A 22,389-nucleotide genomic window follows, 5' to 3' on the forward strand; every position below is an offset into this window, starting at 1 on the left:
AGCCGCCAAATGATGTTCCTCCTTCCACTTCATACCAACTACCCCTGCAGATCAGATCCCTTGAAGGACTTGTCAACTTTAGGAAAGCAATAAAAACATACCTCTTTGTTTAACTCTTGTATTGAAACATCTTGCACTGTAACTATGCAAATTTAACCTGTAAACTGTATATTATGTACTGTATATTGGTATTAGATCCCTAGCATGTGTCAAATTAGACTAAAACTTGTATAAACTTGCATTGTAAGGATAACTATGGCAAATTGTAACCTGTAATTAGCATTAGACTCCCTAGTATGTGTCATGTTGGGATAAAAACTTGTATTGTAAACTTGTACTGTAATTATGACAAATGGTAATCTGTTAACTGCTATAACCCGTTCTGAGCTCTTTGAGTTTCAAGTTTATTTAGTTTCTTTGATTACCTCGCATAGTCCAAATCCAATGTGATTTACACAAGTTCCAAAATTATGTAAAATATTAAAAACCAATATCCACAAAGAAACACACCCTCAAAGTGTTTAGGATGACGTATTTTATCTTAACTAAAAGGGAGAAAAGACCTCAGTGTCCAATAGGGGCTATCAAAACAGCAACCCACATAGACAAGCTGGTTTCAAATATGATTTGAGACCAGCAGACACATCCTTAGTCAAAAAACTCCCAAAAGATTGAAGACGCAATTTCACAAACACTTTCAAAAAATCACAGTCCATTTCAATTCTCAATTTCAATATTTTCAATAAAGTCATTTATCTGAAAAATGCTGTCTTCTCAATATCTTCTCAATGAATTTAAACGTAATCCTGAAGCTTGGAAGCAGGAAAAAATCACTATGGAGCATTACTTGCAAACTGAGGTTTGATTATATAGGAATGAAACATAGAAACATGGTTGTTGCTGCTGTCCGGGTCTCGCCACATCTGGGTAGGTAAAACTGATGTTTCAACATCATGCTGTAACTTTCTTCAGCATACCCTGAAGAAAGCCACAGTAAGATGGCTGAAACATTGGTTCTACCTACCCAGACATAGTGAGATCTGAACAACAGCAACAGCCATGTTTCTATGTTTCATTCCTATATGATCAAACCTCAGTTTTGCGAGTAACGCGGTTTGCAAGTGTTTTGCAAGACAAGCAAAGCACTCCAGCAAATTTTAACTCGCAAGACGAGCACCGTCCCAATAAATGAGTGCATATGCGCACGTTGTGTAAGCATGCACAACGTCAATAAGTGCTCTGTTTCCCTACTCATCGACATGCGTGTTTATATGTAACACACGCTTACATGATCGTTTAGCGGGACAGCACTTGTCTCAAACAAAGCAGTCCACACTATCTGAGAGTTTACGGACTTGGCTTTCATCCTTCTGGATTGGGCATTGAGGCAGTAGCATGTGCGCCTACATGCTGCACTACTGTCTATCTGAGAGAAGATGGCGATGGTCAGTAGACCAGTTTCGGAAGTGGACTAGAGGAGAGGGGCGGAGGAGGAGGAAGTGAAGGAAGAAGGAAAATATATAGCTGTGTCGGGCATCCTGCACATCTTACGTGCATGTTTTGTAGGAAAGATCGCAGCTCAGAGTCGGACACCAAGATGGTGAGATGCTGGCAAGGATGGCTTGTAGCAGGTATCGGAGCTTTGTTCATTGCAGTGTGGAAAAAATTTGTACAGTCAAACCTTTTGGGTTGGGGAACAAATTGTTTGAGTTTCCATTATGTTCTATGGGGAAATTTGCTTTGATATACGAGTGCTTTGGATTTCAAGCATGCTTCTGGAACGAATTATGCTCGTAAACCAAGGTACCACTGTATTTTTATTTTGTTTTATATCTTATATCTGTCCTACATGAAAATTTGAGGCAGGGACATATCAGCCAGTGTAAGCAAGTTTGTGTATGAAGTGCTTGAAGTGTTAAATGTTTGCCTTAATTTGAAATAAAATAAAGTTTGGCAATTTTATGGTCTTATGGTCTCTCTCTCTCTCTCTCTCTCTCTCTTTTTCTGATTAAAACATTTCTGTTCTGCAAACTGAAAAATTTAAAAAAACGAAATATGCCTGGTCTCAAGGATTTTGGATAAAATATCTTGTACCTGTACTGCCTGTTGATTGGCAATCTTACACTGTGGCAGGGCTGTGGAGTCTGTAGATAAATCCTTCGACTCCAACTCCTCAGTTTATGGTACCCACTACTCCACAGCCCTGCTCTGTGACAATAAATTATGTGCCTATTTTGTATTCTGTGTTCTTTAAGATTTGCGCTACATAATCATTGAAAGAATATAACTTATTTGACTGTTAAAATTTAAAAAAATTCTAACTTACAATAATGAGAAACAGGAGAAGTCTTAGCTGCCTGGCATCATTGTCTAGTGCAAGGCTCCCCAAAGTCCCTCCTTGAGGGCCGAATCCAGTCGGGTTTTCAGGATTTCCCCAATGAATATGCATTGAAAGCGGTGCATGCACATAGATCTCATGCATATTCATTGGGGAAATCCTGAAAACCCGACTGGATTCAGCCCTCAAGGAGAGACTTTGGGGACCCCTGGTCTAGTGAGATCTCACTAACTTAGAAATGATCTGAACACCTATTGGCTCAACAGCTTTCTCTGATTTTTCTTCTGTTAGGATCTGTGAAGAAAGGAAAAGAGCCAAACACAGAGAGGAACTTTTTCCTCAGGATGAAGTGCACACTGACTAGCAGGGGGCGGACTGTGAACATTAAGTCAGCAACATGGAAGGTAACAAGTTTGATGTGCAAAGAGCAGCGACCCTCTTCCTCACTTTTTCACTTCCATTAGATTTCCACTTTTATTTCAGGCATATTGTAATGTTTAGAGCAGCTGAGTTGAAAAGTAGAGAATACATTTTAAATATGGTCTTAATTCATCTGGTTTGCTCAATGTGATACCTCAGTGGGTACTTTACTAAACCAAGAGTGCTTTTTTACTTACAGTAATATTTTTTTATTTCTATGTACATTTAATTTATTTCCCCTAAAGAATATTCAGTATCAGAAAGTGTGACTAAACAAAGTATGCCATTCCCATTCTCAAGTCTCGACTAACAGGTTATATTGCCATTCTCCGCTACCAGCAGATAAGAGGCTGAGAATTTGAACTGTCCCAGTGACGCCACCTATTTTGGAAGTGATGCAGGCTGAAACACTTCAGTATTTCTCTGTCTCCAGCAGATAGTGCATCCCATGGCCTGCAGTTTTGGACATCAAGCTTTGATGATCCATTCATACGGAGCTCCATGCTCTAGCCCACAGACTTAAGTCTATGAGACTGCCCCACCATCACCACCAAAGTAGGTGCCCATTGCTTCCTCTTCAGGGACTGGATAGGTTTGCTGGTTTATTCATTTTCCTATGTTTATGTCTGCCATAAAGTTTAATTTTAAAAAGCAAGCTTGTATCTCTTAGGAAATCTTCTAATTAGGCTTTTTGTGCTATGTGAGCAGGCAGGCAGAAATGGAGAGCAGGCCTGTAGAGCGTTGAGTCATTTTTAATTGATTTCAGCTGCAGGGAGCCAGACTGTCGGCATACATTTCAGCACAGATGCCAGGAAGCAGTTGTAGTGGTTCATGTCAGAACCAGTGCATTAGCAGCACTGCTGGTTCAATATGACCTGTTTTTGATGGAGATGCCACAGTTGAGACTTTAGGGGGTTTTGTTGGGCATATCCGTAGTGCTAATGTTAGAGATAGGTCATTCAGCAGCTTCCTGCATTTCTTGATCCAATTTTATTGGAAATGGCATCAGACCACCAAAGGCAAAGATGGCTAACTGAAATTCAGTTGCTGGTGGGAGGGTTGAGGTCTGTGAGCATGCTCCTCCATCTCATGGAGCAGGGAGTCAGGGGGCTCCCTCTTTGAGGGCCCTCTGGAGACCTGGGGCCCCAGCTGGTGCAGTCCCTCATCTGTTTTAAATCAACCTTGGAAGAAGGGTTCCTCAAAGGACCCAAGACTCTACTATGAAGTCCAGCCTAAATAGATTAGAATGCCTAGCAAGGACTCACTCTGGTCGTACACTAATCTCAGCCTTGTCTACAACCGAGGGGAATTGCTAGGTACAGATGAGGGGCATGAAGAAAGGCTCCCTCTTATATGAAGGTCATCCTCAGGAAGCAGAGCTGTCTTGAGGAGGAAGAGGAGTTCTGTGGCAAGGCAATTATGCAGGAAGGAGTTTGCTTATCTGATCTGGTCTTCATAGCATTTCAGATCTCTGCCCTGTCAGGGTACAGCATATGGCTGGGGACCCCATCCTGAAATGCCTGCAGAAGTCTTCCAAAGCCTTTCCACTTTGCCATCTCTCTCAAAGATGGAGTCTTTAGACGCACCCAGAGACTTGATCCTCTTGAGGAAGGGAATAAGGATAATTTTTGTCATCTCACTAGGGTGGATGCCTTGGTGATGGTGGTTATCATAGAAGGCTCTTTAGTAGTGGAGGGCAGTTCATTCCTCAAGGACGCCCATGGCCATAAAATGGAATTATCTTAAGTAGGTCTTTAGCTCACTGACTTATAGACTTGGGCTATTATCTGTGTTGGATATATTGCCAGAGTGCTCTTGAAATGAATTTAGCAGTTGTCTGCCTCCATAGGGTGGAATGTCTAGATTAGTGGGTGGCCTTTTTGGCTGATGTCCTCTATGATCTTGTGTAAATCAGTGCCTGCTCTGTGGTCTCTTTTGAGGCAGTGGCTGTGGCAGTATGTAGTGAATTTGGCTTGCAACTCTCAATTGATCAAGTTCCCCTTTAGAGGGCATTTGTTCAGTGAAGATCTTAAGAGGACAAAGGGATAGAAGGGTACAGATAAGAATAGAGGTAGAGGTAAGTTATACAATTAGACAGGGACCGCTGTTTCAGACAATAGGCCGATGGGCCGCCATGGGTGCAGACCGCTGGGCAAGATGGACCTATGGTCTGCCTCAGCGGAGGCAACTCATTTGTTCTTATGTTCTTAGGTAGGTTGGGCCTCAATATCTTCCCAAGGATAGGCTAGGCTGCGGTCTTGGGTCTCAGAAACTGGAACAAGGACTTGGCTAGATATTGGCAGAACAAGTTAGCTTTCTGAAGAGCTTCAATTTCTCAAGTTCAAAGGTGTGGCAGAGTAGCCTAGTGGTTAGTGCAGCAGCCTGAGAACCTGGGGAACTGGGTTTGATTCCCATTGCAGCTCCTTATGACTCTGGGAAGTTTACTTAACCCTCTATTGCCCCAGGTACAAAATAAATATCTGTATATAATATGTAAACCACTTGATTGCAACCACAGAAAGGCAGTACTGTTTCCCTAGCAACAGCAGCAGATGAATCCAGAGACCAATGGGATAGCTCACATCTACCAGCAGGCGGAGATAGAGAAACTGATTAACAGGTGGTCCTATTGGCTGGCACTCCTCCTGTTTATTCAGTAATCTCTATCTCCCAGCAGGAAAAGGTCGCTATTCAACTAGCTCCTGAATTCTGGCTGTGGCTGGAACTTTATTTTCTCCTGTTGAGGTTTCTCTTCAGTGAGACTGCCATTCTGTTTCTCCTGTTGAGGTTTCTCTTCAGTGAGACTACCATTCTGTTTCTCCTGTTGAGGTTTCTCTTCAGTGAGCTGGCAGTGCTATTTCTCCTGTTGAGATTTTCTCTTCAGTGAGACAGGGGTGTCCGGCTGAACGGTGCCGGCTTTAGAGGTTACACTTGGGCCCCCCCTTGTCCCTGCCTCACCCCTCCAGTGATAGAGGGTCTAACTGGGTCTCAATATTTTTCTTCTTTCCCTTTTCTGTAAAAAAAAAAATAAAAAATAAAAAGTTCCTCCATTCTGCCTGGTTACTGCTGATCAACCAGATTTGACTGGCTTCAACCGGCCCTAACAACAAGCCTGTGAGAATGTCTGGCTTTTACAGTTGTTTGAACTTCAGGTTCTGTTTGGGAGTCTTAGTAATGTGGGTTCAGTCAACGTACGTTTAAGGCATGGATATTTTATTGAGGCTAAGTTTTATGACTAGAAATCGGTGGAGGGAGCCAGGACTTCCCACCCTTTGCATGCACGCGCTTGGTTTCCTTGTTGGTTACAGTGCGGCAGTAGCGGTGCAATTTCATGCTCACACTTGTTCTCATTGTTGAGTTTCAGTGCAGCAATAGTAGTCCTCTTTATTCTGAGGCTCTCTTTCATCGGTGTTTGTCACGACCATGTGCAGCTGATTGTGCAGGTGCCAGTTTATAGCAGCATGAGATGGGACTTTTTTACGGCGCTGTGGGCTGTTCTTCTGGTTATTCCCTGTGTCTGATTTTATTTCTATGCAAGCCGCGGCAGGGTAAATTTTGCGGGGCTTGAATCCGACTATGTTTCTAGGAGCATTGATGCAGCGGCCACGTGTCAGAATCAGGCGTGCGCTTGGGTCTCCGGCGATGGCGAGAGAGCTGCAGCGTTCCGGTAGTTTATTTCCAGCTGACTTTGGTCAGGGTATGCCGAGGCTTCTCTCCTTTCCGGTTCAGACAAGTTGTATGTGTTTCACCAGCTTTGGGACAAGCTTGGGCAGCTTTATATGTCTAGGTCTGTGTTCCTGCTGTACTCCCTTGAAGGAAGCTGCTTGTTTAATCGGACTCTGGGGTTAGCACTCAAGGGGTTTACCAGAGAGACTCTGACCTGTGCTAGGTCACCCAGTCTCGGTTTGTCTCCGGACTGGGGCGACATACGACAACTCACGGCACAGTGAGATCAGCAGTAAGATAGTGCCCTGTATTTCACCAGGTATCTCATTGTCTCTCTTGGGGTCCCTGCAGATTGAGCCTTTGTCTGTTGGTAACTGTCCTTATTTGGGCCTCTGTGCTGAGCTGCATGTGTCTAGTAGTGGCACAGGATATATATGCCTAAAGGTAGTACAAACAGTTTCCAAGTTCAGGCTGTCTCTATGGGCATAATGACACTGCGCATCTTCCTGCGGCCAGGACTCTCTTTCTCTATTTCTGAGTGGGCCTGGACTTCTGATTTCCATGCTTATCATGCTGGTTTCTCCTGTCACCATTTTCTCATGGCACATGCTAGACGGGCCCCCCCGAACAGACAGGAAGGGCTGTACAGCTCCTTTTAACCAGGAGCCAGTTACCTCGCTTTTCCTTCCTTCTTCCTGGGAGGAGAAATGGGGAGCAGTGCTTTTATTCACTGTATTTTTTGATATGTACGTAGCGTTCTCTGTGAGCTCGGTTTCTAACGACTTTTAGTTGTTTATATCTCCTTTTTGTATTCTTCAAGGGACGCCTCAAACGTTTGGTGGCGTCCGAAGCCTCCATCGCTCAATGGGTCCAGGAGGACATTCTTTATGCTTGCTTGCTGGCAGGGAAGCGGTTGGCGAAAGAACTTCATGACCATTCCGCTGGAGCGATGGCTACTTCTTGGGCTCAGCCCAGAGGTTTTTTCCTTGGAGGAGATTTGTCTCGCGGCTAATTGGTCTTCCGAGAGTGCTTTCTCTCCACATTTCTGCTTGGATGTGGGGGCGCATGCGGTAGGGGCGTTTTGTGCTTCGGTTGTTGCGGAGGCGGCGTTTGCTTCCCACCCAGATTGAGGATTGCTTTGCTACATCCCATTAGTCTCTGGATTCATCTGCTGCTGTTGCTAGGGAAGGAAAAATTATGTTCTTACCTGTTAATTTTCTTTCCCTTAGACGCAGCAGATGAATCCAGAGCCCCACCCTTTCTGGATATTGTCTCTCGGTTTTTTCTTTTGCAACTTTCGCAGTTTGTTATTATGGCAGGTTGTTTTCTGTATTATTACATTTTGAGATTTGTGATGGGAAATAAGTTTTTTACATGCTATGCCTATTGATGGTTACGGATGCTTGGGCAAGGAGCTATACTGAATAAACAGGAGGAGTGCCAGCCAATAGGACCACCTGTTAATCAGTTTCTCTATCTCCGCCTGCTGGTAGATGTGAGCTATCCCATTGGTCTCTGGATTCATCTGCTGCGTCTAAGGGAAAGAAAATTAACAGGTAAGAACATAATTTTTCCATATCAAATCCCATAACCTTTCTCTTTCTCTTTTGAGAGGCAAAGAATTCAGGGAGCTCACCTCACATTCTCTACCGATGGTCAGACCACACTTGGAATACTGCGTCCAGCATTGGTCTCCATACCTAAAGAAGGATATCATACTGCTAGAGAGGGTGCAGAGACGAGCAACAAAGCTGGTAAAAGGTATGGAGAACCTGGATTACGAGGAAAGACTTCAGAGACTGGTGTTGTTCTCCCTTGAGAAAAGGAGACTACGAGGGGATATGATCGAGACATTCAAAATACTGAAAGGAATCGACAAAATAGAGCAGGAAAAAACGTTATTTACAATGTCCAATGTGGCACGGACAAGAGGACATGGGCTGAAGCTAAGGGGGGACAAGTTCAAGACAAATATCAGGAAGTTCTGCTTCACGCAACGAGTGGTGGACACCTGGAATGCTCTCCCAGAAGAGGTAATTGCGGAATCCACCATTCTAGGATTTAAGGGTAAGTTAGATGTACATCTCCTTGTGAGTGGCATGAAGTGACATGGGTAGGCTAGATGCACTTCTCTTTACGAGAAGCTTGGAGCGATATGGGGACCAAAACTATGCCAGGGTACACCTGGCGGGGCCTCCGCGTGTGCGGATCGCCGGACTTGATGGACCTAGAGTTTGTTCCAGAGATGGCGCTTCTTATGTTCTTACCATCATAAAGAGGCCTAGTGAGAAGGTGTGGACCTTCTCCATGGAGGTTCAGGAGTAGTATCATCTCTGTTCCACATAGCATGGGCCCTTATCACCTCAGATCAGTGAGTATATAAGACAGTACAGCAGGGGTATGCTGTTTTTTGCTTTTTATAGTGTCTCACTGAAGTTCTTCCCACAAGGCTCAGGCAGTCAAGTCAATGATTCAGCATTTGTGTTAGCTAAGAGTGGTGGAGCCCACTCCAAGCCAGGAGTTAGGCAAGGTCTAGTATTTCATCTACCTTATAGTGCCCAGAGAAGAAAACAACTTAGATAAATTTAAAAGCAAACTAAAAAGCTTTCTTTTTAAAGATGCTTTTGATACTTAGGAGTTCCAGTTTATCTCTATAACCTCTTTCAAGGCTACTGTTTATTCTCCCCCTTTTGTTTTTTTAACCATAATTGTCTTCTTTTCTATTAACAATTTTGTATTTCTTTACCCATTCTTTCCCTTTGTTTTTACTGTTTATATTGTTAGTCAGTCATTAATTTGTTATGTTTGTCTAGTGTCTATTTGTTTTTACTGTTTATATTGTTAGTCATTAATTTGTTATGTTTGCCTAGTGTCTATTTGTTTTTACTATCCCCTGTATTATTTGTAATTTGAAAGATATATTCATCGCTTAGAAATTTGAGTAAGCGATTAATCAAATATACAATAAACTTAAACTTGAAACTTGCCCAAGAAGAGAGGCTCTTTATGGCCCATTCTGAATCTCAAGATGGTTATTGTGTTGCTCTGTGTCCTGTGCTTTTGGAAGAAGACCTTAAGGTTGATCATAGTGGTCATGCATGGGAATTTCTGACCTTGCTAGATCACTTGGAGGCCTGTTTTCACATTGCAGTCTGGTCTGAGCAGAAGCATTTCTTGCGTTTGAATATTGACCAAGAATAGTTTTGGACCCTTCTCTTTGGTCTGGCCACAGTTCTGAGAACCTACTCCAAAGTCATGGTAGTTGTTGTTGGTTATATGTGCAAGCAGGGCATTCGGGTTTATCCATATTTGTTTGATTTGAGTCAACCTTGAGCCAGACTCGAGCAAACTTGTTTCCTTGCTCAAGTGCCCTGATTGTGTGGTGGACTGTGTCAAAAATGAGTCAACTGGGGTTTCCCCCCCCCCAGTTTGGAGTTTTTTGGGGTCCTATTAGATACTAACAGAAGAATGGTGTTTTTACACTCATTGTAGTTGTACAAACTCCAGGTCCAGAAGGAGGACACTTTGTGCACAGAAATCTCCTCAAGCTTGGGACTACCAACAGTTCCTCTGGCTCATGGCAATGATGTTGGATATTGTCCCCTGGTAGAAGGCCAATTCAAGACTGTTGGCAGCGAATTGCTATTATCCCGCTGGTCCCCTAGGTCTGAGCAGTTTGAAATTAGGAGAGCTTTGTTGCCTGGCCTGGTGTGATTCACTAGCTGATTTTCTCAGGAGGCCTCCACTGTATATGCTAGACCAGGTGGTTCTTACCACCAATGTGAATTTGGAGTGCTGAGGAGTTCACTCTCTGGATCAGGTTTACAGGTTTATTAAACTTAATATACCACCTTATTACCAAATGAAAAATCCAGCAGTGTACAATCGGAACAAAGTACCAAAAGGCAGAAAAGAACTCCATTATCACTAGGACAATACCCCACCAAAAGCCAACGTGCCCCCCCCCTCCCGAAACATTATCAGTAGGATACCCCTTTTTTAAAATCAGTCTCTATGCACCCTCTCTGTACTTCTCAGTAATCCCTTTTCCTTGCTGGCCTGGAGGTGATTGCCTCAGCAGGCTCCCTGGAACATCAGTTGTTTGGAAGTGAGAGCTGTCTGACTGGCCCTCCTTTAATTCTAACCACTTCAAGGGAAGCTGATATTAGTGATGTCAGGCAATGGTACAGCCAGTGATGATGTATATCAGTGGTACATATCAACAAAGAGATGGCACTGATTTGCTCCTGGACATAATGTCATATGACAGTAATTTTGATAGCCCACATTACAGCAGTGGACAATGCGCAACTGAATTTTCTTAGCAGGGATCCTGGAGTTTGAGACTCTTGATCTTTCAGATCCTTGTGGATCACTGGGGTCATCCTCAGTTCAACTCAATGACCTCCAGCAGCAATATAAAATATTATTCAGAAAGGACCGGGACTTAGCAAGGATCAGTGCCCTGTTTCTGGTTGGCTGAAGATGAAACTGTTTCCCCACTGGCTCCTGATCTGCTGGTTCCTTTTGAAAGGTGGCATCTTGCCTTCCTGGTCATTCTGGTAATCCTGGATTGGCACAGGCATCCTTGGTATGTGGACCTAATTTCAGCTGTTGGGCTCTAATGAAAGATATGGATATAACTTGGTTTATGGCTTGGCTCTTGAAAGGCAGCACCCGAGTTGCAAGGACTTCTTGGCATTAATGGTCACAACCCTTGTGTAGGTACAGTGCTCCTCCACTTCCCTGGCCTATGTCAGCGTATGGGGAACCTTTGAGGATCAGTGCTCGGAGTAGGCGTTATCTCTGTTATACATGTACCTCTCTTCAATCCTGGCCTTTATGCAGCAAGTTCTGGAGCTAGGCTTGGCCTTTAATTCTCTGAAGGTTCGGGCTGCAGCACTTTCATGCTTCAGATGGTCCATTAGTGGGCCTTCTGGTGACGCAACTGGATGTAGTTAATTTCTTGTAAGGGTGGGGTTAGGCAGACAGAACTGAGGGAAGTGATGCCTGCTTGGGATTTCAGCTTGACTGTCTTCTCTTGCCAAACTGCCATTCGATCCTTTTGAGCATTCTTAAGGACTTGAACTTGATGACCTTTATGGTAGTGTTTTTCATGATTAGAAGAATAACCAAGCTCCAAGCGCACTCATACAGAAATCCCTATCTAATCAGCCAACTTGTGTCTCCAGAATGATACCATTCTTTCTTCCAAAGGTACATAAGAATAGCCATACTATACAGGTCAATCTAGCTCAGTATCCTGTTTCCAACAGTGGCCAATCCAGGTCACAAGTACCTGACATAAATCCAAATAGCAACATTCCATGCCACCTTGCTATGAAAAAACACTGGCATACACTGATTTTTGGTGCTCAAATTTCCACTAGATAGATGGAAAATAAACACTTTTATAAACTATCAATTTATAAACACTTACATAGATTTTAGTCATAATTGGAGAAATTAACCTCTTGGAATCTGAAGCTCTTAATGTTTAAGGTGAATTTTGTTCTTATCTAACAATTTTTTAAACTTCGGTTTAGCAATATTCATCTGAAAAGACATTGTGACAAGTGGTTCTGATAGGTTGGCCTGCTCGTTAAATCTAAGTCCAACTACCTCAATATCTCCACCAACCACGCTGCTTCTCAACAACTAATAAAGATCTCAACATGTACAATGCTTCCATCTGCGCTTGGACCAAAGATCTTTGACGTAATACTCCCCTACATAGAAATAGTTCCCTGTTATTAAGAATCTTCAAACTCTAATGTCTAGGTATTATCCTAATCGCAATCTCCCGGTAATTCCCTCCACTTTACCCTCCTTGATCTTTTTGTATTCTAAAATATTTTATTTTCTCGCTGTAAGTCGCCTTCAACCTATATAAGTATTGCGTGACACATAAATACCAGATCAGATTAGAATAAGTCTCTTAATTCTCTTTAAAGTCTGCATGGGGTTGCTGGGATGTTATTAGTTCCTCATGTATATACTTGGGTTTGATATTCTAGCCATAGTTCAGGTGTATTCAAACTGAAGTTTTCTAGGTTGCTTCATTCCCCATATGAGTAATGTCAGTGAAATAAGAGGTGGAGAATCTGATCTAACTGCTGGTAGAGAGAGGTACATCACCCATTGGTCTGGACTGGACTAGCAGGACTCAAGAAAAGGAAGTTATTAGGTAAGAATAAATTTCACCTTAACACATAATAAAGAGCTTCAGATTCCAAGAAGTTAATTTTCCACTGTTAAGTATAAATTATGACTAAAATCTAAGTAGGTTTTCTAATTTTAGGTGTTTTTAAATTGACGGTTTATAAAGTGTTTATTTTCCAGTTATCTAGTAGAAATTTGAGCACAAAAAAATCACTGTATGCCAGTGTGTTTTTTTTTAACTCTGGGTTTGTTGATTTTCTTTTCTACTAGAATCAAATACATAATTCTATGCATTTGTGAAATCATTGTGGATAAAGCACAATGGGGGTAATACAGAGAACTACATGATAGAGCCATGTGCCTATGGCTTCCATTGCAAAATTTAATGAAAAAATATCTCAGCAATGCAGTAAGCATTGAGCATAGAAGTTAAAGCAATAATCTGCAGCTCATTGCAAAATGCCTCACTTCCTTTTGGTGAATGAGTGTGGTTAGTACACATACTGACAGTAAGGGTGATAATTAAAAAAAAATTCCCTCTTTCTCCCTCCCTTCCCCCCCCCCCTTCAAAATCTCTGATAGTGGCCTCCCTCACTTCTTCCTGTCCACTCTTACCCCTCCCCGCCCCTGTTAACTTTCTGTATGGCTCTGGTGTCCTTCCACCCAGACATTAAAAATAAAATCCTCAATGTCTAGTAGCACCCTTCACCTTCTCTATACTCTGATGAGATAGGAGAGATGCTCACTCGCTCCTGCGTCTTAACCATGTTTAAAAAAATAAAATATGGCAGTGCCTGACCTTGCATGGTACACCTTGCCATTTTTCATGGAAGTAAGAATAAGTCGGAATTACAGACAATTGTGGACAATGGGGGTCGTGCAGAAAACTGTAGGGGGCAGTAGGTCAAATTGGGGAGCATTAGGATCCCTTCAGCTATCCCTTCTGTGCCTCATCAGACATGGTGGTATATTTCTCATATTAATTTGCCTGATATAGACTTTGGCAAGCAAATGAAAAACTTGCCCATAAATTATCTAATAACCCTCTTACTGTACTTTTAAGTATGCTATGTGCTGATACCTACTGTGCAACTTAAGCACTGAAACATTTTCTACATCATGCAGCCGGTATTGAGTATGTAGACTGCTCAACTGTATGCTTCTGTCCTCAGTAGATTTTTGCTTTGGCCTCATAGAATTCAAGGCACAAACATGAAATAGTTTCATGTTTTTGGTAGTACTTAAAAGTATATGTTAATAATGGCCATTTTTATAATTCTAAATTTTTCAGTAACCATAACACAACTTGTACTAAAATTTAAATCAAAATATGTAAATTTTAATATAGAGTGCATTTACATTGCAATCTTCTATTCTAATATTCAGATAGGTTTTATATCAGGGTTTCTCAATCTGCGGTACGCATACCCTAGGGGGTACGCAGACCGCCTGTTAGGGGTAGCCTGTTAGGGGTACGTGGGCTGATCACCCGTCCGCTCCATTTAATTATTCCCCTCCCCCCCCCCCCCCGCTGTGCAGCAATTGCATGCCACCAGCCCACATGCTCCCCCCTCCCCCCAACGTCATTTCTGACATTGGAGGGAAGGCTTGTGGGCTGGCGGCGTGCAATTGCTGCACGTGCCTGGGTTTTCCCAGAGTTGTGGCAGCAGCGGGGGGGGGGGGGTAATTAAATGGAGTGGGCAAGTGGCGGGGGAGGACGCATCGGTGGCGGTAGGCAGGCTTCAGCGGCAGGCAGGAAGGAAGTGCAACCACAGACTCGTGTAATCACCAGACAAGAAAGGTAGGGAAAATTATTTTATTTTCAATTTAGTGATCAAAATGTCAGTTTTGAGACTATATATCAGTTGTCTATATTTGTTACTGAGGTGACATTGCATATTTTAAAGTCATCTGCCTTGACGACATTGAAAAAACCTCGAATATAAATGATAATTAACATTTTCTCTGCGTACAGTATGCTTTGTTTTTTTAATTTTGTGGTTACCATTATGTATTAATAAGATTATATTGTGTATATATGAAAAATAGATGGAAGAAATTGTATTGCAATTAGTATTATTAGGGGGTAGAGTCTGGCAGAGTTTGGGCGGATTTGGGACGGAGTTTGACTGGGGGTACTCGGTTGGTATTTGTTAGGCTTAGGGGGGTATTTAGCTTGAAAAGGTTGAGAAACACTGGGTTATAGCTCACTGTGCTGTTAATTATTTACTCTGTATTGACAGGGTTGGGAGTGATGCAGGAGCATATTTTGTCTGAGCCCAGTTCCATTCTGTTAATATCCACTTTAAAGTGACACAACAGAAGAACCCTGGAAATAGCTCTAGTTAATATGGAAGTGGCACAATTCAGTGGGATAAACAATCCAGTATCTAGATCAGTGGTCTCAAACTCAAACCCTTTGCAGGGCCACATTTTGGATTTGTAGATACTTGGAGGGCCTCAGAAAAATAGTTAATATCTTATTAAAGAAATGACAATTTTGCATGTGGTAAAACTCTTTATAGTTTATGTCTTTCCTTTTGGCTAAGTCTTAATAATAATATTGTAATTTATAGCTAAAGAGACATGATCAAGAAACTGTTTTATTTTATTTTACTTTTGTGATTATGTATGATAAACATACCGAGGCCCTCAAAATAGTACCTGGCGGGCCGCATGTGGCCCCCCCAGGCTGTGAGTTTGAGACCACTAATTTAGATGAATACGAGAAGTTTATTATCACAATACCTATTGAGGTATCTAAAACAATTGACCAATACAGAGTCATCCAATGTCGTTAATAGTATAATAAATGGGAAAAACCTAATACAAAATAATGCAATGTTGTTGATAGTAGACAAATAGGGAGGACCCAATACAGTCCATGTTTCAGCAGTCTGCCTTCTTCAGGAGTCCCAGTGGAGCTTTAGTTTGTGAACAACCATTGGAAAATGAATATAACAGTGGAACTACTATTTGTCAACAGACACTGGAGGACAAACAATATGCGGATGTTATGTTTTTTGAAATTTGTTTCATGGCGTTAGCCAAAAAATATGTACGAGGGCTGATTTGAAAAGTAATGAGACTGCGTTTGGTTTTCTTTCCAAGAAATAGACATGGCAATGCTGTGCTGGGTTTGTGAAGCTCATATATCAACGTTTCTGAACCTGCAGTTGGACTGTCTAGTCTTCGTTGTTGGGTCACAACAAAAGGAAGAACTTCGTATGTTTCATCATGGCAGATGAGGAAGACATGTCCGAGAGTACGCTAGAGGTGTGTGATTGAATTTTGTGTTAAACTTGGAAAGAACTGTAATGAAACTCTTGAAATATTACAGCAAGCATACAGAACTGCACAGAAATAAGTTCTCTTCAGATGATGAAGTGAGAAATGTCACAGCCGCAGCACTAAGAGTCTACTGCAAAAAAAGTCTACTGCATGTCTTTTGAATCGTTGCAAAAAAATATATTGAATGTGAAGGACACTACTTTGAAAAAGTCATCAGATTCTGAATAAAAGTCTTATTTTCCCAGTGGTTGTTCACAAATTGAGGCTCCATTAGGACTCTTGAAGAAGGCAGATTGCCGAAACATGGACTGTATAGGTCCTCCCTATTTGTCTGCTATCAACAGCATTGGATTATTTTGTATTATGTTTTCCCCATTTGTTATACTATTAACTATTGATGACTCTGTATTGGTTGATTGTTTTAGATATACAGTGGTGCCTCGCATAACGGACGCCTCGCACAGCGAACGCTGCGCACAACGAACTTTATGTCTTGATCCGTACAACGAACTTCGTTTCACACAACGAAGTCGCCCGAGCTGCATCCTTCCGCGCAGGCACTGCGCTTAACTGCCCTCTCTCCGCCTGGTTCCCTCTTGCCCCCCCGACTCCCCGACACGATCGGGGAGTCGGGGGGGCAAGAGGGCTTGAGCTCCCTTTTGCCCCGATCGTGTCGGGGAGTCGGGGGGGCAAGAGGGCTTGAGCTCCCTCTTGCCCCGATCGTGTCGGGGAGTCGGGGGGGCAAGAGGGCTTGAGCTCCCTCTTGCCCTGATCGTGTCGGGGAGTCGGGGAGGCAAGAGGGCTTGAGCTCCCTCTTGCCCCGATCGTGTCGGGGAGTCGGGGGGGGGGGCAAGAGGGCTTGAGCTCCCTCTTGCCCCGATCGTGTCGGGGGTGCCAGGGACCACACGGAGTCACCCACCGTACCACCCGATTCGGGTAAGCGCAGGTATCGGTGGGTGGCTTATTTGCGGGGGGGTGCCTTATTTTACATTTTTTTCTAAAAAGGGGGGGCTGTCTTATTTGATGGCCCTGCCTTATCATCGGGGAAACATGGTAGAAAAAAAAAAAAAATGAACAGTTAAGTCCCAGTTTTTGCCGCTGAGACTCTGCCCTCTCACTGTAAAATTAGACTCTACTTACTCTGTCTTTAAATTTAAAAAATGTGTGTTGTTTTAAAAAACAATTATGTTTTTAGATGTATCTAAATAAAAATAATAACCAAAAATTTATCTTTTTTATGTCATCTTAGCATATTTTATGCTACAGAACGAATTATTTTTTTTAACATGTATTGTTATGGGAAAACGCGTTTCACATAACGAACTTTTCGCATAACAAACTTGCTCCTGGAACGAATTAAGTTCGTTGTGTGAGGCACCACTGTATCTCAATAGGTATTGTGATAATAAACTTCTTGTGTTTATCCAGATACTGGATTGTTTTTCCCACTGAATTATGACACTTCCTTTTTTGAGTGGGATTTTTTTGAACTCCCTCTTTTTGGTTTGTGACTGGGTTATATTAATATGGCCGTTAAGACAATTTTTTTAATTACTTGGCATATTCAATCTAGTTGTGTAATGACAGACACATGTAGAAATGTACAAAATTTGTCCATACTCAAGGAATTGCTTTGAACTCAGTCATTAAAGGTTTCGGACTGGACCCTGAGGCAGAGCCAGAGGTAAACAAGAGAAGCCAAAATAATAAAATGCTTGGAACAAATGTTCTTGTAATTTTACAAGATTTATTTATTCATTTGTCATCATATGTGCACTTCTTTCTTTTGAAGAAAATCCTATTTTAAGTATTCCAAAAACATTTTAGTATATTTTTTCTAAATATAAAACAGAAAATTTTTAAAATGTTGGAGTACTGCTGCTTTAATGTGAATGTTTCTATCGTTATAGGTTCTTCATTGTACTGGGCATATACGTGTATATGACACTTGTGATAATCAGTCCAGCTGTGGCTATAAAACTCCTCCAATGACCTGCTTAGTGCTGATCTGTGAACCCATCCCTCATCCATCCAATATTGAGGTCCCTCTGGACAAGAAGACTTTTCTCAGTCGACACAGTCTGGATATGAAATTTTCATATTGTGATGAAAGGTATTTCCAGTGATTTATATTGTTTCCTGCAACTCCAAGTGCAAAATATACAAGGATAATGATGCATCTTGTGAGTGGAAAAAATTCTCAAACAAATGGTTATAATGCAGTACCCAGGTTGGAAAGAATAGATTTGAGAATAACATTAGAATAAATTCTTTTGAGGAAAGGGTATGTATATGCAGGGATCAGTTTCCCAGTGAAGACTATTGAGTGAAAATGAACATAATTCAAGAAAGCCTGGAATATGTTTATGGAATAAAGGTAAAACAGATTAATTTGGAGGGCAAATGTGATGCAACTGGAATTGGGCATAGATATTATAGTCCTCCTCTGCCATTGTATTCTGTCCCCCTCTTCACTCACCCTCCCCTCGACAAGCCCTAACCTGTGGATGACACCAATGCTATCCTCTAAGCTTTATCTTGGGGGCAATTTTTCCTTATGGACTATTTTTGTGCATACTGAGACAGCAATGAACCTCATTCTTAAGACAGAATATGTGGAATATGATCTCAGTCTCTCAAATTTACTGCCATAGTACTTGCATTGTGCCAAAGACAGCTTTCTGGAGTTCATAAGATGTAACATGTATAGGTAACTTATTCAGGTGCGTCTTATTTTTTCAAGCTTGTGGCATTTCTTGGTACTCGAATCTTCTCTCTATGCGACTCACTGAGTAATTGCTTGAGGCTGAAACCTCTATAATAATGGTTTGTTTCTTTTACCACTATTTCTGGTTTTCTGTCATCCAGCTTTTTATCAGTCAGGATAGGGATCTTGCTTGTGTGTTGAGTTCTTATTTTGTATTTGAATGTAAATCTCGCCTAATCCCTACAAAGGTTTGAAGTGGGTGGCAAGGCAAAACCAACATATAACTACAGTAGAATTGTACAATAACCTTTCTCAATTTAGAGAATATCATTAAAAATGAGCTTTTAATGAATTTTAAGAAATGTGAATAGTCATTATTTTGATGTACAGAATATGGTAAAGAGTTCTAAAGTTTCACTGACAAAAATGATTTGTTAGATGACTTTAATTGAATGTCTTATACAGATGAAACGGCTAGAATTAGAAATCGTTGTTAAGTCTATCTGGTTGCTCCAATTGACTGAACTAATTTGAGAAGAGACTTCGGTGAAAATTCTGCTAAAACTTTATGAACTGGACAACAAACTTTAAAAGCAATCCTAGCCTTGATAGGCAACTAATGCAATTGAATCATCAAAGGTGTTACATGGTCAAACTTGGCCCTACCAAAAATCAGTTTAGCAGCAGTAAGATGGATGTAGTGCCAAAAATGAAGGAGAGGAAAGAAACAGAAAAGGCCTTGGAAATAGAGTTAAGAGCACAGATAGAACAAAACCAGAAAAATAAAATCGCCAGATGATAAAGGTAGGGAAAATGTTTTTATTTTCAATTTAGTGATTGAAATATGTCAGTTTTGAAAATTTATATTTGTTTTTATATTTGGACTGTTCAGGAAGAAATGCATTTTTCTGTTTCTCTTGTAAAGTCTCTGTGCAGAGTCTGGCATATCAGGATTTCGTTTGTGTACAATAGTATTTACTTTTATTGGTTTGTATTTAAAGAGGGTTTTTTTCTGTTTCTTCACGTGTGATTGAGGCCAGGTGTTCTAATGGGGATAGAAGTTAAGAAACTTGGTTGGTATCATGGCTTCAAGTTAGAAGATATTTGTTGGCTCTCCTTCAATTTTTTGGGACTCGAAACAGCCCCAACTGAAAAATTAGTGATTATTTATGGAATGATCCCTGACAAATGACACTCACATACCTATATTACTAATCTCAGTTTATATTGAGTCAACCTTTTTTCCTCCTTTTTTGGGAGAAAAAAAAGGTTACCTCTGTTTATATTCGGATTAGTTTATATTCGAGTATATACGATATACAGTGGAACCCTGATTTACGAGCATAATTTGTTCCAGAATCATGCTCGTAAATGAAATTACTCATATCAAAGCGAGTTTCCCCATAGAAAATAAGGGAAACTCGCTTGATTTCCTTCGCACCCACCCCCACACCCCCAAGGCCAGTGGCATTGCTGCCCCCCACACACACACGAAGGCACCCCCCCCCCCCAATCCGGCACCCCCCCCCGCCACAATCTGACATCCCCCCCGCACCCATCCACCCACCTGAACACATCGCTTACCCCCCCATCTGGCACCCGGCACAGACACCAATGCACAGGACATGCCGGTGCCCGAAGATCTGCCTCCTTTTTGCTGGGACTTAAGCATCTGCGCATGCTCAAGGCTTTCGAGATTCTCGAAATCTCGATTTCCAAGGCGCCGATTTTGCGAATGTTTTGCTCGTCTTGCAAAACACTCGCAAACCGGTGCACTCGTAAACCAAAGTACCACTGTATTTTTGAAACTGTTTTATGATAGTCCTATTAAGTTTCAATTTGCTGATTTTGAATTTAAACGTTAAACGAATTCGGATTATGAAAAATTGCAAGCGAACCTTAGGAAATTGCAAGCGAACCTTAGGAAATTGGAAGACTGGGCGTCCAAATTGCAGATTAAATTTAACGTGGACAAATTCAAAGTGATACACATTGGAAAGCATAGCCTGAATCACAGTTACCAGATGCTAGGATCCACCTTGGGGGTTAGCGCCCAAGAAAAGGATCTGGGTATCATTGTAGACAATACAATGAAACCTTCCGCCCAATGTGTGGCTGTGGCCAAAAAAGCAAGCGGGATGCTGGGAATTATTAAAAAAGGGACGGTCAACAAGACTAAGAATGTCATAATGCCCCTGTATTGCTCCATGGTGTGACCTCATCTGGAGTATTGTGTTCAGTTCTGGTCTCCTTATCTCAAGAAAGATATACTGGCGCTAGAAAAGGTTCAGAGAAGAGCGACCAAGATGGTAATGGGGATGGAACTCCTCTCGTATGAGGAAAGACTAAAATGCTTAGGGCTCTTCAGCTTGGAAAAGAGATGACTGTGGGGAGATATGATTGAAGCCTGCAAAATCCTGAGTGGAGTAGAACGAGTACAAATGGATCGATTTTTCACTCTGTCAAAAATTACAAAGACTAGGGGACACTCGATGAAGTTGCAGGGAAATACTTTTAAAACCAATAAGGGGAAATTTTTTTTCACTCAGAGAATAGTTAAGCTCTGGAACGCATTGCAAGAGGATGTGGTAAGAGCGGATAGCGTAGCTGTTTTAAGAAGGGTTTGGACAAGTTCCTGGAGGAAAAGTCCATAGTCTGTCATTGAGAAAGACACAGGGAAGCCATTGCTTGCCCTGTATCGGTAGCATGGAATATATATAGGGAAGGAGAGTACTTTGAAGGGGACCATATGGAATAAGTTATAAGATTGTTTAATACATTTTTATAAATCAGTCCTCAAATTTTTTAAATAGAGCTTATATAGTTAGTTGGCCAAGAACCTGGTATTCTATAAACTAGTAAAATACCAATGGAGGGTATGAGGTGTCGCCAGATAGCTGGCAGAGCAGCAATTCCTGGCCAGAATCTAACACAATCTAACTTTAGAAATATTTAAACATAATATATAAATTACTTCCAACCCACTGCCTCTGATTAATTGAGGAGTATTTAAGAAGTTATGGTGGGCATACTAATATGAAGATCTACTAATATGGGTTCAGAGGAATCGCGCAACCAGATCTCAACAAAAAATGTAATCCCTAATTCCATAGCAAAGCAGCAGATGAATCCAGAGACTAGTGGGGTATAGCTCACATCGACCAGCAGGTGGAGATAGAGAACTGATTAACAGTTGGCCTTAAAGCCTGGTGTTCCTTCTGTTGATTCAGTTTTGCTCTATCTCCCAGCAGGGTTGGAGCTATCCTTCTAGCTCCTGGTCTCTGCCTGCTGCAGGATAGATTGAAGTGGTGTTCCGGTAGGATTCCTCTGTTGAGACTAGTTCTCTTCAGTAGGTGGGGGTGCCTGGCTGTTTGGTGCCGGCTTTGGGAGGTACACCTGGGCCCTCCCAGGTCCCTGCTCCACCCTCCCCTCCGTTGGATAGAGGGGTTCCTTTCCAGGTGCAGGAGTGGCTGGCTTCTTCATTCCAGTTTAAAAAAAAAAAAAAAAAGGGAGGCCTTCCTGCTTGTACTGAGCCGTGCTGTGCTTCACTTGGCATGCAGTACATTTACCAATGATTGCCTGGCTTCGGGGGTAAGCGGCTGACCGGGTGAGTGTTTTCTTTTCCTTCCTCGAGTGTGGTCGCGTTTTCCCGGGTGCCGGGCGTCTTGGGGGGGCGGAGTCGTCATTCGGCGGCGTTCGCCGCGTGTGTGAAAAAAAAAAGAAAAAACCGCGTCGGAGCTGTTTGGTCAGGCCGAGGGGGAATGGCTGCAGAAGTTGGTCAGCTGTGTTCGCGCTGTGGGAAGCG

General features: G+C 42.1%; 1 protein-coding gene across 1 annotated transcript in view; it reads left to right on the forward strand.

Moving 5' to 3' along the window:
* HIF1A (hypoxia inducible factor 1 subunit alpha) overlaps positions 1-22,389 on the forward strand; it is a 133,282-nt gene that overhangs the window by 41,707 nt on the left and 69,186 nt on the right. Inside the window, exons 5-6 of the mRNA XM_033951175.1 lie at positions 2,630-2,742; positions 17,788-17,990. Of these exons, the coding sequence (XP_033807066.1) occupies positions 2,630-2,742; positions 17,788-17,990 (316 nt within the window). The remainder of the gene's footprint in view (positions 1-2,629; positions 2,743-17,787; positions 17,991-22,389) is intronic.

The sequence above is a fragment of the Geotrypetes seraphini genome, chromosome 7 (genome assembly GCF_902459505.1).
Source record: "Geotrypetes seraphini chromosome 7, aGeoSer1.1, whole genome shotgun sequence".
Classification (NCBI taxonomy): Eukaryota; Metazoa; Chordata; class Amphibia; order Gymnophiona; family Dermophiidae; genus Geotrypetes; species Geotrypetes seraphini.